Below are 13,716 nucleotides of genomic sequence, written 5' to 3'. Positions count from 1 at the left end.
GAGGTTGCGGTGAGCCGAGATCGCCGCCATTGCACTCCAGCCTGGGTAACAAGAGTGAAACTCTGTCTCAAAAAAAAAAAAAAAAAAGAAAAGAAATCATGTGTTCTCCTAAATGTGTTCCGCCCTCCTTTATATGATGTTCTTAAAGGATTGTGAAAGGTGGAATGGTATTGTCCATTTTCCCCCTAGAGAAAACCACAGAATCAGACTGGGGCTAGAGTTCAAGTTTCCAATTCCTACTCTGCCACTTTGCCTCATCCTTCAAAGGCTTTAGAACTCCAGTGAACTCTTATGTAGCAGCTTCAGCCTGATGGTCTTGTGTCTTCCTTACCCACTCACCTAGTATTTATGGAGCACATATTGTGTGCTAGGTACTTTGCTGAGTGTCAGGATTATAGCAGTGAATAAGACAGATGTGGTTTCTGTTGCCCTTAGCATTGACAAACTATTGGGGAAGTCACATAATTAAAGAGTATTATAAAATAAGATGCACATTCTGAAAGAAGCTCAGCGGGCAGGAGTTATGGGAATCCACAGCAGAGGGCCTAGGAGCTGTGGATACCTCCTTTGAGAAGCTGACCTTTGAGCTGAGACTTGAAAGAATAAGAGTTAATGGTTGGGGAGTGGAAGAGCGGTCTGGGGATATTTGAGCCAGAACCAGTGGGACTCAATGATGGAGTGTAGTTAGAGGGAAAGGGAGAGTCGGGCATCCCTTCATGTCTGGCTGGGGCAGCTGGGTGGATGGGGGTGCCGTTTACTCAAATAGCAGGCTTTAAAGGAGGATCTACCCAGGAGGAGATGTTGAGTTCAGATTTGGACACAGTGAGTTTGAGAGGCTGCATGTGAAACATCCACACATTGAGAGGCTTAGGAGCTCAGGAAGAGAGGTCTAAGATGGAGAAAGAGGTAAGAACCATCAACATTGTAATAACCATTAGTTTTATATTTCGAATATCTAGTAGCTAAGTAGGGTACTTTCTGTGTGTCTGACTTTGTATGCATGTTAAGTACTTCATGCACATTAACTCGTTGAGTCTTCATAGTTTAACTGCAGGAAGTTATTACCGTTACTATCCCCATCTTAGCCGTGAGGAAATGTGGACGCAGGTGAACTTGCTCAAGCTGGCACAGCTAAATAACGGCAGAGCTGGCATCTAAACTCAAGCTGTCTGACTGTAGACCTGTGCCCCTCACCATTGTGCTATAATGTCTCCCATAACATTTGAAGCCCTAAGAACAGATAACTTCACCTGAAGGAGAATGTTGAATAAAAAGGTGTGAAAGAGACTGCTTTTTAATTTATGGCGTGCTGTATTGCATCATTTTTATGCAATAAGCCCTGTTCATGTGTCACTTGTACAATTAATTAAAAAAATATTTTTATAGAGAAAGGGTAGAGCCAGGATTAGAAAGTGTGTCAGCTCCATTTTCCTCCTTGGTTGAGTCTGTCATGATCCTCTGCTTTTGTGTTTGTCAACAAAGATGATTCCAGAGGTCATAAGATGGAGGCATGAGATCGCCTCCAAATACTTTAAATCTGTAGAGCACATAAGAGGTAATAAATAACTGGGCCAGGCGCGGTGACTCATGCTTATGATCCCAGCACTTTGGGAGGCCAAGGCAGGTGGATCACTTGAGATCAGGAGTTCAAGACCAGCCTGGTCAGCATGGTGAAACCTCGTCTACTAAAAACACAAAAATTAGCTGAGCATGGTGATATGTGCCTGTAATCTCAGCTACTCAGGAGGCTGAGGCAGGAGAATCATTTGAACCCACATGGCAGAGGTTGCAGTGAGTCAAGATTGTACCACTGCACTCCAGCCTGGGCAACAGAGTGACTCAATCTCAAACAAAAATTAATGGCCAGTGTGATGGTGTGCACCTGTAGTCCCAGCTACTTTGGGAGCTGAGGCAGGAAGATGATGTCCCAGGTTCACTGGGAGGTTGAGGCTGCAGTGAGCTGAGATCGCACCACTGCACTCACACCTGGGGGACAAAGTGAGACCCTGTCTCAAAAAAAAAAAAAAAAAGAGATAATAAATAACTGATTGATTTGAACCTCCTCCCTTATACACAGGTTCCTTCTAATGATCCATTTCTTCCAACAGTCCTTATAGCCGGCAGCGAGTCAGTAGTTCTGTTTTGTGTCTCCACCTAGGGAGACCACAAGTGCAAGGCAGAAAACCTGACCATGGGGATGCACCAGGGCCAGTTGTGCCATCATTTCTCTGTAGGAGACAGCCTGGGGAGAGGCTGTCAGAGACAAGAACCACTGAGCCGCTTTGTGCCCTTCTCCAGGTGTGCGATGACTGTGTGGTATTGCGCAGTAACATCGGAACGGTGTATGAGCGCTGGTGGTACGAGAAGCTCATCAACATGACCTACTGTCCCAAGACCAAGGTGTTGTGCCTGTGGCGTAGAAATGGCTCTGAGACGCAGCTCAACAAGTTCTATACTAAAAAGGTACCCAGGATCTGTGTTTGGGTTGGGGCTAGGGTAGGCATTGAAGGCCAAATAGTTTCTCTTGGGGAAGTTAAAATTCCAAAACCCGTCTGGAGCCACGCGTCTGTCTCCAGCTGGATGGGGTGCCTAAAGCTGTCTCTGAGGTCCTGGTGTCAACCCACGCCTTCAGTGGCCATTACAGAGCAGTGGGTGGGGAACCCTGGATGGCCCCCGTGACGGGACTACTCTCCCCCTGTGCCGCAGTGTCGGGAGCTGTACTACTGTGTGAAGGACAGCATGGAGCGCGCTGCCGCCCGACAGCAAAGCATCAAACCCGGTGAGGAGAGAGTTTCTGAGAGTGTCTTCCTTCTGTTTCCACCAGTCCTTCTGAGTGTCGGGGGCCTGGCAGGAAAGTCAGGGGCGGGATTCCCCACCTCACCAGTGAGCTGATAGCCCCCTCTCTCACCACAGGACCTGAACTGGGTGGCGAGTTCCCCGTGCAGGACATGAAGACTGGTGAGGGTGGCTTGCTGCAGGTCACCCTGGAAGGGATCAACCTCAAGTTCATGCACAACCAGGTAAGTGCGAGCGGCAGCACGAGGCTCCCTGTCGTTCCATCTGTAAGAAGGACCAGTGTCCAGGCCCCCAGTACTTCCCCAGAAGCATGAGAAAGGGCCCTCTGGAGCTAGAGGGAAAACTGGAGCAGCTGCACCCGGGAGAGAAATCCCAGGGGAGGGCACAATGACATTGGCGACCACCAGGTGCTGTGAAGGTGCAGCAGGGAGCCCTCGGGGGAGGCTGGGCAGGAGTGAGGCTGGGTGGCCTCGCTGCCCCGTCCATTGGACTCCACACAGTGTGAGTGGGAGCGTCTCATTTGGCCCTTCCCCGCAGCGTCTCTGCCTTCCTTTATTCCCAGGGTATGCTTCTGCCTGGTGTTTTTGCTTTGAGAGTCTAGACTGGCCGACCTCCTTGTGTTTTTCTGGTGCGCGTGCAGCTTGCGTGTGCGTGCGTGCCTGTGTGTAAGTCCGGCGTGTGTTTATTTGCCTTTTTCATCTGCGGATTCTTCCTGTTATTTTCCTTCCTCTGAGTGTTCCCACTCTGTCCCCTGCTCCACAGGCCCCATTCCCCTTCTTTTGATTGGGGAGCAATCTGGATACATCTTTCCCTCATTGTAATTCCACCATAGGAGCTGACTTTTTTTCTCTCTCTCTCGGTCTTTTAACACAGTGTTACTTTTTTCTCTCAGTGGACATTCCTTAAGCTAATTCCTTTCTGAGGCCAGCGCATCATCCCAGGTCCGTTCACAGCTCTGACTCCTCACACAAGTGCCTTCCCTCCTCTTTCCCTGATGTCCTGGTTCCTCTCCCTGAGGCTCTGAGCCAGACCCGAATGTGTGAAGCACCACAGACCCTTGGGAGGTGGCTGCCCACCTGACGTGGCTTCCTCCCTCCACTAGCTGCTGTAGCGCTCTCAGGAACGTAGCTGGGCAGCTTTGGTTTAACAGGAAACAGCTGCCCAGACTTCCAGCAGCCCCTTCGTGTATTTTCAATCTAGGGCTTAGGGTGGTAGCCAACCCCAAAGACCTTAGGGCCAGCCCAGAAAGGGGTCTATCTAAGTGAGGGGTCTACCTGAGTGCTTTTCTGGACCACGAAGGTGTCAGTACCTCTTGGGGAGCAGGCTGCTGACCGCATTTAGTGCCATGGCTGCCCCTTCTGGAGATGCGATCTCGCTGAGCAGGGCCCAGGTGCTCTGTCCTCTTCCTCATCCTGCCCTTGGCGTAGCCCCTCTGGGCAGCCAGCCAAGCCCGTCTGTGGTTGAAGGCTTGGCCTCTAGTAGAGAGACTGTGCAGGGAAGGGGAGGAACACCCGGCTTCTCCGTCTTACGTCACAGTTAATAATGAGACAGCGACCTGCCCCCTTTTCTGCAACATGGTGGTCAGTTGGAGTAGAGGGGCAGCAGACTTCCTGGTGGAGGTGGGGGGAATAGGAAAAGCACAGGCTTTGGTGTCAGGACGTGCTCAGATTTGAAGCCCAGCTTCCACGTTCATGGGCAAAGAAACTTTCCGATCGACAGTTTCCTCCTGTAGAAAATGGGGGTAATACTATATACTGTGTCATGTAGGTGCAGGGATTAGAAATCGTATTTGTAAAACCCCGAGTAGGTGCTAGGCAGGTGGTAGCGGGTATTATTATCACCACGTACCTCTTGGGAGATCCTGGACCCTGTTTGAAGGAGGATCCCAACACCTCCCACCCTGAGGACAGTCTGAGGGGAGCTTTGCGCCCGTGCCAGCCCTCTGCGCCGGAGGAGGATGCATGGAAGGGTAGAGACCTGATGGGCTGAGCGGGGACCCTGGGGCACCGTGTCTTACAAGCATTGCCCTGGGCAGGGGTACGGGCGGGCAGCCCAGGCCAGCAGCAGGGCCTTCGGGTTGGGTTTGACCATTCAAACTAACGCCTTCATTTCTCTCCCATGCTTTCTCCTCCGGCCAGGAGCGGAAGGTACATGCCCTTTCTGCTATCTTTGCTTCTTAGCGCTTTTGAGTTGTGTGTGTGTGTGTGAATTCTTCTGTCCTCTCTTTGGGAAATAGGCTTTCTGTGTGTGGGCGGGGCTGTAGCTGGGAGAGTGTGCTGTGTGGGGCTGGGGTGGAGCCTCTGGGCCTTACCCCACCCTCCCTCCCTCTCTTGCAGGTTTTCATAGAGCTGAATCACATTAAAAAGTGCAATACAGTTCGAGGCGTCTTTGTCCTGGAGGAATTTGGTAATTACACTATTTTGCTCTTAGGTCTGGACTCACATGGCAGTAACTCAAACCTCGGAGCTCCAGAGGAGGGTCTAGGGGCAGGGAGAAGGAGAACCTCTGTAGAGAGGTCAGGAGGAGCTGGAGTGACAAGGAAGAAGAGGGACCTCTGAGATGACAGCAGGGAAGTAGAAGGGAAAAACAGATAATGGATCGCAGAAGAGGCAGTGGGTTTCGAGTTTAGAGGTGGTCCTGAAGCGTCTCAGCAAAGTAGCACCATCTCCTTGTGCTGAGCCAGCGAGTAGTCAGAAAGTTGGGGACAGAGCAGACTGGCAACCCCCAAGCTCTACTATGTCTGTGTCACCTGCTGCAATCTTTCTAGCAGCCCAGTGCGCCACCCAGCCTCCCTGGCGCCACTCTGGTCTCCACCTGGTCTCTGTGCCAGACGAAGGGCCTGGGGCATCACAGGCAGACTCACTTGAGGGGCACAGGAGCCTAGTGGGCCTCAGGGACAGAAGGGGCAGCTGTAGCCGGAAGCTGGGAGCAGCTAGCGAGTGGTGTAGTGGGTTCTTACCCTGGGGCTTTGAGTTCCTGCTGTGTTTGTGCTTCATTCTTTTGTGCCCCTCATCGCTGCTATGAAAACCTTCGTTCTCCAGCAGGTAAAGTGACCTCGGCTCGTGCTGCCTCTCCCCAGGTCTCTGCCTTGGGCCCTGTCATGGGTGGGTGGGCTCCCTTCAGCCAAACCAGCTGCTCACACTGCCAGCTCGTCTCTTCCTTCCTCCGCCCGACTCTTCCTTCCCCCCTTGCCTCCCCGCTCCCACCGGCTCACTGGTTCTGACGTTGCTCCCCTGTGTGCTCCCTTCTCTCTTTTGTCAGAGAGATACTTAGGGGAATCCTCCAACTTGGGAGAATGGCCTGGGGCTTCTCGATCTACCTTTGATGAGTTTATTCCCCACCTGCCCTGGGTTCCCCCAAATTCTACCTCCCAGGGTCAGAAGAAGGAGCGACCAGTTTTCCTCCTGCCTTTTCTGGACCCCGGGGAGATGCCAGGCCCCTCTGCTCCCAGTCTCAAGGGGCCATGATGATGGCTGAGGCTGGGGGCCTACTTCTTCCTCTGGCCAAGCAGAACCCCGGCATGGCTGGGGCAGGGGGACTCTCACTCTTGCCTTCTGGGCTGTGGACCTGTGTGTATCTTGCCTGATGCTCCCTGTCACCTCCCTCCCTGGGTGCTGTACTCGCCTGTCTTCTGCTGGGTGTGTTGCTCCAGAGCCCTCAGACGCTCTCCCTCACACAGGCAGGCCTGGGCTTCTCCTGCCACTCAGGGAAGGACACTTCCATGTCCTGAGGGTTTAGTATCGAGTTACCTCTTCATCTAGCCTCGAGACCCTCTATGTAGGGGGCTGGGAATAAAGGGAACTGTGTTTGACATGACCAGACTTTCAGGCTGGTGACAAGACGAGCTCACGGGCGTCTCAGTACAGTTGGACACAGGCTAGAGACAGCTCTCTTCTCCCAGCCAAATCCTGGGAATTCTCCACTGCAGCTCCTCAGGGGCCCTGGACAGTAGCCGTGACCAGGCTGGTGAAAGGCCCGCACCTCCCATCCGGGGCTTTCAAAGAAGTGGGTGGAATCACAGCCATCAAGTAAAAGCCACTGCAGACGGCAGAGGCCTAGCTGAGGAGGCTGGGGCCACGTCTTCCCAGTCGGCAGGATCTGGACAGAGCCTCTGGTGGCCTCTGCCCTGTAATAGCCTAAGCTGCTGCAGCCACTGTGAGAGGCCGCAGAGGGGAAGGGGACCCTGGCGCCGGGCGCTGCCGCCTGGGGGAGCATGACACTACTGCTCTTAGTGTTGAACTTTCTGTTTTGTCTCTTGCCCGTCCGGTTTTAGTTCCTGAAATTAAAGAAGTGGTGAGCCACAAGTACAAGACACCAATGGTGAGTGTGCTGCCCAACCCCGACAGGCCACAGTCTGCGCAGGGCTCCCCGGGGACCTTTGGACAGGAGGAGGGGTGGGCCCTCTGAGTGCACAGGGGTGAGTGGGGACCCGGTCTGGTTGCCAAAGGTTCAACTCCAGCTAAAACAGGTCTTCAGCCCTGGGAGACAGACACACACACACGGATCCCCTCTCCCACGGCAACAGCTTCTGAGGTCTTGCTTGGAGCTCACACTCAGCCCAGAGGCCGTGCCCAGTGTTAGGGCAGGAGCTGCCATTGGCAGATCCTCGCATGTGGAGATGCAGGAGCTTCAAGACCGTGACCCGCCTGGCTTTCTCTCCCCTCCAGGCCCACGAGATCTGCTACTCTGTGTTGTGTCTCTTCTCGTATGTGGCTGCAGTTCGTAGCAGTGAGGAAGATCTCAGAACCCCACCCCGGCCTGTCTCTAGCTGATGGAGAGGGGGCTACATGGCCGCCCCAGCCCAGGGCACGCCCCTGGCCTCTCGCTGTTCCCAAGTGCACGATGCTGCTGTGACCAGGGAGTGGATGATGCTCCTGTGTCCTCTGCAAGCCCACTGCTGTGGCTTAGTTGGTTACCAGTTATGTGTCTCTGAGTGTGTCTTTGAGCGTGTCCGCCTTCTCCCTGTCCACTCCCAGAAGACCAAACTGCCTTCCCCTCAGGGCTGAAGTGTGTGTGTGTGTGTGTGTGTGTGTGTGTGTGTGTGTCCTGGAGACATTGGTGTGGTGGTGGTTTGTCCTTGTCCCTGGCATCATAACTGTCCACCGCAAGAGTCCAGCTCTCCATGGTCTGTGACCCGGCGCGACTGGGCGCCTGGAGCAGTTCCACCCTGTGAGGAGTGAGGGAACAATGGGGCTAACCCTCTCACAGGAAGGACACAGACAGGAAGGGGAGAACTGGGGGGCAGCCAGAGCGAATGGCAGCCTCCCTGCTTCTTTTGCATTCTCAACCCAGCAGCTGCTGCCCGGGGCACACATGTGTTGGCTGCTGCCTGCCTACAGTGGAGCAGCGAGTTCCCTGTAGCCTGCTGTGCCTTTGGCATCAGAGGACGCAGTGATTGAGGCTCGTGGCATCCCAGGGACTGCTGGCTGCTCTGCCTGAGCATCGGGGAGGGGGCGGGAAAGACCAAGCTGGGTTTGCACATCTGTGTCCTCAGGCTGTGTCTCCAGGTACAGGGTGCCAGGAGGGAGAGGTGGCCTGGGTGTGGGCAAGAGATGACTGTAAATATTTCAGCCCCACATTATTTATAGAAAATGTACAGCTGTGTGAATGTGAAATAAATGTCCTTGACTCTCTTTGGGCTCCCTGGCTGCCTCACATTAAATGATACCTCCTCTTGGCTCAGGTGTGAGGAAGGCTGTCCCTGGACTCTAAAAAGGCACTTCAGGCTTGAAGGAAAGAAGGAGATGAGGTCATCCATGTCCAGGCTTTGGCACACGGAGGCCCCAGCTCTGCTGTTCTCCCAGAGCAAGGCTGTGGGTGGAGCTTTCATTCCTGGGCACCTAGGGGCACTGCGGAAAGTTGGGCTGCCACGAACCGGAGGAGCAGCCAGACCGGGAGTCCACACCTGAACTGAGATCAGGTGAAAAGCCGGGCCCTGGCCTCTCCATGCCCTAACAGGTAGGTATGGCGAGCTGTGGTGATTCAGCCAGGGCCCGGGACACCTGGCCAGGAGTGTCTTCCACCAGGTAGAACTCCTAGAAGCACCCCTAGGAGCTGCCTTCATGGAATTTCAGTCCTGGAAAAACCTGGCTGTATTCTCAGGGAACTTCTGAGACCTGCTGGCTTCCCCCGCCCGAAAGGAAACTGATGCTCGGAATTAGGCTCCCCATGGGGGAAGTGAGAGCAGAGTGGGGTCCAGGCCCTGACACCCACGGTCCTGGGCTGGATTGGATTGCTGTCCCCCACTGGGATGTGGGTGTGCACCAGCTGTGGGCTTGTTGCTTGCTGGGACCCCAGAGCCACCTAGTGCAGCTTCACCCCGGGACAGTCACAACACAGCGTCTGCCTTACCCACCTCCAGGAGGCTGCGACCACACCACTGCCCCTGGCACAAGGGTCATGCTGAGCACCTGGGACTTACTAATGCACTTTCTGCCATCACAGCTCAGTTTCATCATCTGAGTCAATGCCATCGGGGGAGTCAGGTTCCTTCTAGTGCTAATGTTTTATGAACTCAGATTCCACTCTGGGCCTAATTAAATCATCTGGAAGAAAATAAAAACAGTATCTGCCCTCACTTTGCTGTGAAGATCAGTGTCCCCATGCTTTCTTTTTTTTCTTTTTAAGACAGGGTCTCTGTCACCCAGGCTGGAGTGTAGTGGCACAATCTCGGCCCACTGCAACCTCCGCCACCCAGGTTCAAGCAATTCTCTTGCCTCAGCCTCCTGAGTAGCTGGGATGATAGGCGTGCACCACCATGACTGGCTAACTTTTGCATTTTTGGTGGAGACGGTGTTCCACCATGTTGGCCAGGCTGGTCTTGAACTCCTGACCTCAGGTGATCTGCCCACCTCAGCCTCCCAAAGTTCTGGGATTACCGGCGTGAGCCACCGTGCCTGGCCATCCCTGTGTATTTTTATGAAAACAGGCACACTGAAATTGAGTAAGAAGAGTGAGTTCTCTGTGACCACTAATCTTTTATTGCCTGGTATACATTGGGAAGACATGGCAGACCAGAAAGATATGTCCCCAGACACCATTTCTTGAGGCCACCCCCATTTCACTCTAAAGATCCAAGAGCTTCCATCAGGAGCCCTGTGGACCAGTCTGCAACACCTACCCAGGCCCACCCAACACAACTGCCCTGCTGATCCCGCACTGCAGCCCAGGAGACGCACTTGTCACACACGCATCCAACAGCAGAGAGGGATTTCCCCAACTTCCCTCCAGGCTCCTGGCACAGGGCTCGCATCAGTTGTACAAAGGTTATCTTAGGAGTGAACGGAGGCCCTTACAGCCTCCCATTTCCTGACAGCTGCCTTGGGACCAAGGGCCAGGGCTCAGCTGCTGACTTGTGCCTGGGTGTCAGGTTGTCTGGACTGCATACCTGGCCATCCGTGGAGCCAGCCTGGTCACTGAGGCACTGCAGAAGAGAAGGAGGTCATGTCATTGTGTCCTAGCCTTCTGGAAGCCAGTACCCATCTGGACATGACAGGGTCCGTGCCTGTGCAGCCAGAGCAGCTGCTTGGCCCAGGACAACAAAGCAAAAGCCAGGGTCCCTGCTGCTGCCCCGCTCTTCCCACCTCCCAGCCCCAGGGCTCCTCACCTCGCACCTCCAGGCGGCACTCACACTGTGCCTCGCCCTGTAAGTTGGCAGCCCTGCAGACATAGATGCCTCCATCAAAGGGACAGGGCTTTCTAATCTCCAGGGTCAACACTCCCTGCTTGCTGAACATGCGGAAGCGGGCATCTTCTCCCAGGTCCAGGCCATTCTTGAACCAGGAAATCTTGGGCTACAAATAAGGTAAGGAGAGGGAGGGAAACCATCCAGGCCGAGAGGGGACCTGGCAGGGAACCGGGGACACGCATTTGTGTTTCCCTGGGCCCCTACGTGGGGGTTTCCCACTGGAGTCCCTGACTATGCCCAAGGCTGGAAATGAACACAGAACCAACAGTGAGTGCCACAGCCCTGCTCAGGGAGAGGAGCCCGGCCCGTATACCCCAAGGTGGAGAGAACTCGACATTGAGGCCCATGAGCCAGCCTGGACCAGAGCCTGAAGTTCCCTACCTTGGGGCTACCCCGGACAGCGCAGCAGAGCATAGTGGTGTAGCCCGCGATGACCGAGCGGTTCACCAGGGGCTGCGTGAAGCTTGGGGCCTCGGAGAAGTCCAGGGCCTTGTAGTTAGGTGGCTCATAGGTGATGCCTGTTGGTAATAGGACTTGGTACCGAGACGGCTACACCAAGCTAGGCCCCCCCCTCCCTGTTCCCACAGCCTCCCTGCCCCAGCCCCTGGTGCAGGGAATGAGGGGACCGCACCTGGTCTGGGGATAAAGACGGGCTCCTTGGTGGTGGCCGCTCTGTCACTGGAACCAACCGTATTCTGGCTGAAGACGCGGAAGTAGTAGCCATTGCCAATGATGAGCTCTGGCACCACGCAGTGGGTGCGGCGGTAATGCTCCAAGACCGTGAACCACTCCTGGGGCAGGGAGGGAGGGGAGGCATCTCGGCCAGGCCCTCCCTGACACCAAGAGCCCCTCCTGGGTGCCCCTGGCATCTCCACCCCTACCGTGGAGGGACTCGGGGCGGCAGAGGGAGGGTGAGGGGTCCATGGTGAGGACAGCGAAGGGTGGCTGGGGCCTGGGTCTGCCGGGCCTAGGCAGGGTGCACGTGGGGACCCTGGGCTCACCATGGTCTTCTTGTCGGCTTTCTGCACTGTGTAGCCCCAGAGCTCCGTGTTGCCATCATCCTGGGGTGGCTTCCACTCCAGGGCCACATTAAGACCCCAGGCCTCAGTGACCCGGAGGTCCTGGGGAGGACTTGGCTTGTCTGTGAGAGACATACCCAGTCGGGTCACCATACCTCCTGACAGTGAGCAGGGTGACGCTGGACTCCAGGGACCCCCTACCCCTGCCAGCCAGGCCCAGGCCTGCTGGGCACTGGACTGAAAAATGTGAGCTGTGGGTTGGGTCCCCTGGCTCGGCCCTTGGCCCCAGCAGACCTGCTCAGGGATGGGAAACAAGGGGCTCAGGGAGGCCTTGGCCACGCACCGACGACCTGCAGCACCAGCGTGGCCTTGTCCTCCATGTTCTCAATGCGTACTGTCACCTGGTAAGTGCCTGAATGCACGCGACGAGCAGCCCGGATGAACAGGATGGTGTCTGTAGGGCTGTTGCGGACACTCACCTCCTCGCCGGCCAGGGGCTGCCCCTCTTTGGTCCAGGTCACCTGAGGCCGGGGCTTGCCCTGAGGGGAGGAAAAGCTTAAACCTGAACTCGGCTCTTTCCCAAGACCAGCCAACACCCCAGTCTCTGGGACCTCAGATCGGGCCAGCCCTGAGCCATCAGTCCAGCCCTGAGCCATCAGTCCGCTGGCTGGGAACAGCACACTGTAGCCTCTCCCCTGGGGGACAGGGAAGGAGGCTGGTCCCACCTGAAAAGGGATGAGGAGGTTCACAGGCTCCCCGACCTTCTTCTGAATGGTCTGGCGCAGGTGCCTAGGCAGCTGGAGCCGTGGCCGTTCTGTGGGTGCAGAGTGGGGAGCCAGGTGAGGGCCCACCACAGCCCTGAGGGGCTCCATGGCTCCATCCTCCCTTGAGACAAGGCCTAGAGAGCTGCAGCTAAGAAAAAAAGCTGCCTGCTGGGCCCTGTGCCTCCTTTAGCTCCTGAGGACACAGCAACTCCAGCCTGCCCAGGCCCAGCTGGCTTCCCCCTGAGCCTCACCACATTGCTTCATGAGGCAGGGATCAGAGAGGGTAAGCAACTTGACTGGAGTCACACAGCTAGTAAGTCACAGGTCAAGGTGTAAACCTGGGCTTTTACATCCTCTGCCCTGTTCCACCCCAGTTTGCTGCCTCATTCCAGCTTTGAGAACCAATCTTTACAAAAGATGGACCCTTTATTGGGACAAGGAACAGAGCAATGAGAAGTGGACCCCAGAGGGACCAATCTAGCAACACAGACAACACTTACTGTTGGAGCTGAGACTCTTAGAAGAGAGCTTGGGTACCGTGGCCTTTATTTTCCCTGTTCCAGAACTAGGGGGTTGACATAGGCCAAGAAAGTCCTCTCTGCACTTTTTTTGTTTTTTTGGGTTTTTTTGAGATGGAGTCTCGCTCTGTTGTCCAGGCTGGAGTGCAGTGGTATGATATCGGCTCATTGTAACCTCCGCCACCTGGTCCAAGTGATTCTCCTGCCTCAGCCTCCCAAGTAGCTGGGATTACAGGCATGCACCACCATACCCAGCTAGTTTTGTATTTTAAGTAGAGATGGCGTTCCACCATGTTGGCCAGTCTGGTCTCGAACACCTAACCGCAAGTGATCCGCCCGCCTTGGCCTCCCAAACTGCTGGGATTACAGGCGTGAGCCAGGATGCCCAGCCACCCTCTCTGTGCTTTCTTCCTGAGCCTAGTGCATGGATGATGGCTCCAACCCCTCCTGTCCCTGCCCAGCATTCTGGCAGGGCCTCCCTGGCTGTCCCCACCTCCACTGAACACCAAGGGCTTGGGGTGTCAGTGGCAGGTCTTGTGACTGCACAAAAGGGTACTCACGCAGGATCTCCTGCACCGTCACCGGCTCCGTCGTGGTAACAGGGGCTCCAGACCCCGCCATATTGTGTGCCCGCACTCGGAAGAGCAGCCGGGCCCCTGTGGGCAGGTCCTTCACCAGCATGGACGTGCACTCCGTCAGTCCCTGCAGGGCAGCCACCCACTCTGAGCCTGGGGATGGGGAGGGGCAGGCAAGGCCACAGGCTGTGTCAGCGTTAACACCCCATCCCCACTGCCCACCCCTCTGATACGAATCTCCAGGATTGAAATATGTTTTCTGGCCGGGCACGGTGGCTCAAGCCTGTAATCCCAGCACTTTGGGAGGCCGAGGCGGGTGGATCACAAGGTCAAGAGATCGAGACCATCCTGGTCAAC

General features: G+C 55.4%; 2 protein-coding genes across 54 annotated transcripts in view; one reads left to right on the top strand and one right to left on the bottom strand.

The window, feature by feature from the left end:
- The window catches only part of MADD (MAP kinase activating death domain), a 58,125-nt gene extending 49,696 nt beyond the window's left edge, over positions 1 to 8,429 (top strand). For 12 of the 50 annotated variants that reach the window (XM_037738811.1, XM_037738805.1, XM_037738800.1 and 9 more), the window contains 7 exons: positions 2,299 to 2,463; positions 2,707 to 2,779; positions 2,914 to 3,020; positions 4,935 to 4,943; positions 5,133 to 5,202; positions 7,070 to 7,116; positions 7,464 to 7,568. In XM_037738811.1, coding sequence (XP_037594739.1) covers positions 2,299 to 2,463; positions 2,707 to 2,779; positions 2,914 to 3,020; positions 4,935 to 4,943; positions 5,133 to 5,202; positions 7,070 to 7,116; positions 7,464 to 7,568 — 576 coding nt within the window. Of the gene's footprint in view, positions 1 to 2,298; positions 2,464 to 2,706; positions 2,780 to 2,913; positions 3,021 to 4,934; positions 4,944 to 5,132; positions 5,203 to 7,069; positions 7,117 to 7,463 lie in introns of those variants that run through there. The other 38 variants (XM_037738838.1, XM_037738837.1, XM_037738835.1 and 35 more) reach the window with 7 other exon arrangements.
- Positions 8,430 to 9,753: 1,324 nt separating this feature from the next.
- MYBPC3 (myosin binding protein C3) overlaps positions 9,754 to 13,716 on the bottom strand; it is a 23,408-nt gene continuing 19,445 nt past the window's right edge. For all 4 annotated transcript variants that reach the window (XM_017529217.2, XM_017529220.2, XM_017529218.2 and 1 more), the window contains 9 exons: positions 13,345 to 13,512; positions 12,228 to 12,316; positions 11,846 to 12,041; positions 11,485 to 11,624; positions 11,115 to 11,274; positions 10,865 to 11,001; positions 10,403 to 10,589; positions 10,184 to 10,219; positions 9,754 to 10,057 (listed from right to left, as the gene is read on the bottom strand). In XM_017529217.2, coding sequence (XP_017384706.1) covers positions 10,209 to 10,219; positions 10,403 to 10,589; positions 10,865 to 11,001; positions 11,115 to 11,274; positions 11,485 to 11,624; positions 11,846 to 12,041; positions 12,228 to 12,316; positions 13,345 to 13,512 — 1,088 coding nt within the window. In that variant the 3' untranslated portion in view covers positions 9,754 to 10,057; positions 10,184 to 10,208. The remainder of the gene's footprint in view (positions 10,058 to 10,183; positions 10,220 to 10,402; positions 10,590 to 10,864; positions 11,002 to 11,114; positions 11,275 to 11,484; positions 11,625 to 11,845; positions 12,042 to 12,227; positions 12,317 to 13,344; positions 13,513 to 13,716) is intronic.

This window comes from Cebus imitator, unplaced genomic scaffold (genome assembly GCF_001604975.1).
Source record: "Cebus imitator isolate Cc_AM_T3 unplaced genomic scaffold, Cebus_imitator-1.0 Scaffold58, whole genome shotgun sequence".
Taxonomy (NCBI): Eukaryota; Metazoa; Chordata; class Mammalia; order Primates; family Cebidae; genus Cebus; species Cebus imitator.
Note: the sequence above shows the minus strand (reverse complement) of the source record. Positions and strands in the feature narration are given on the sequence as shown.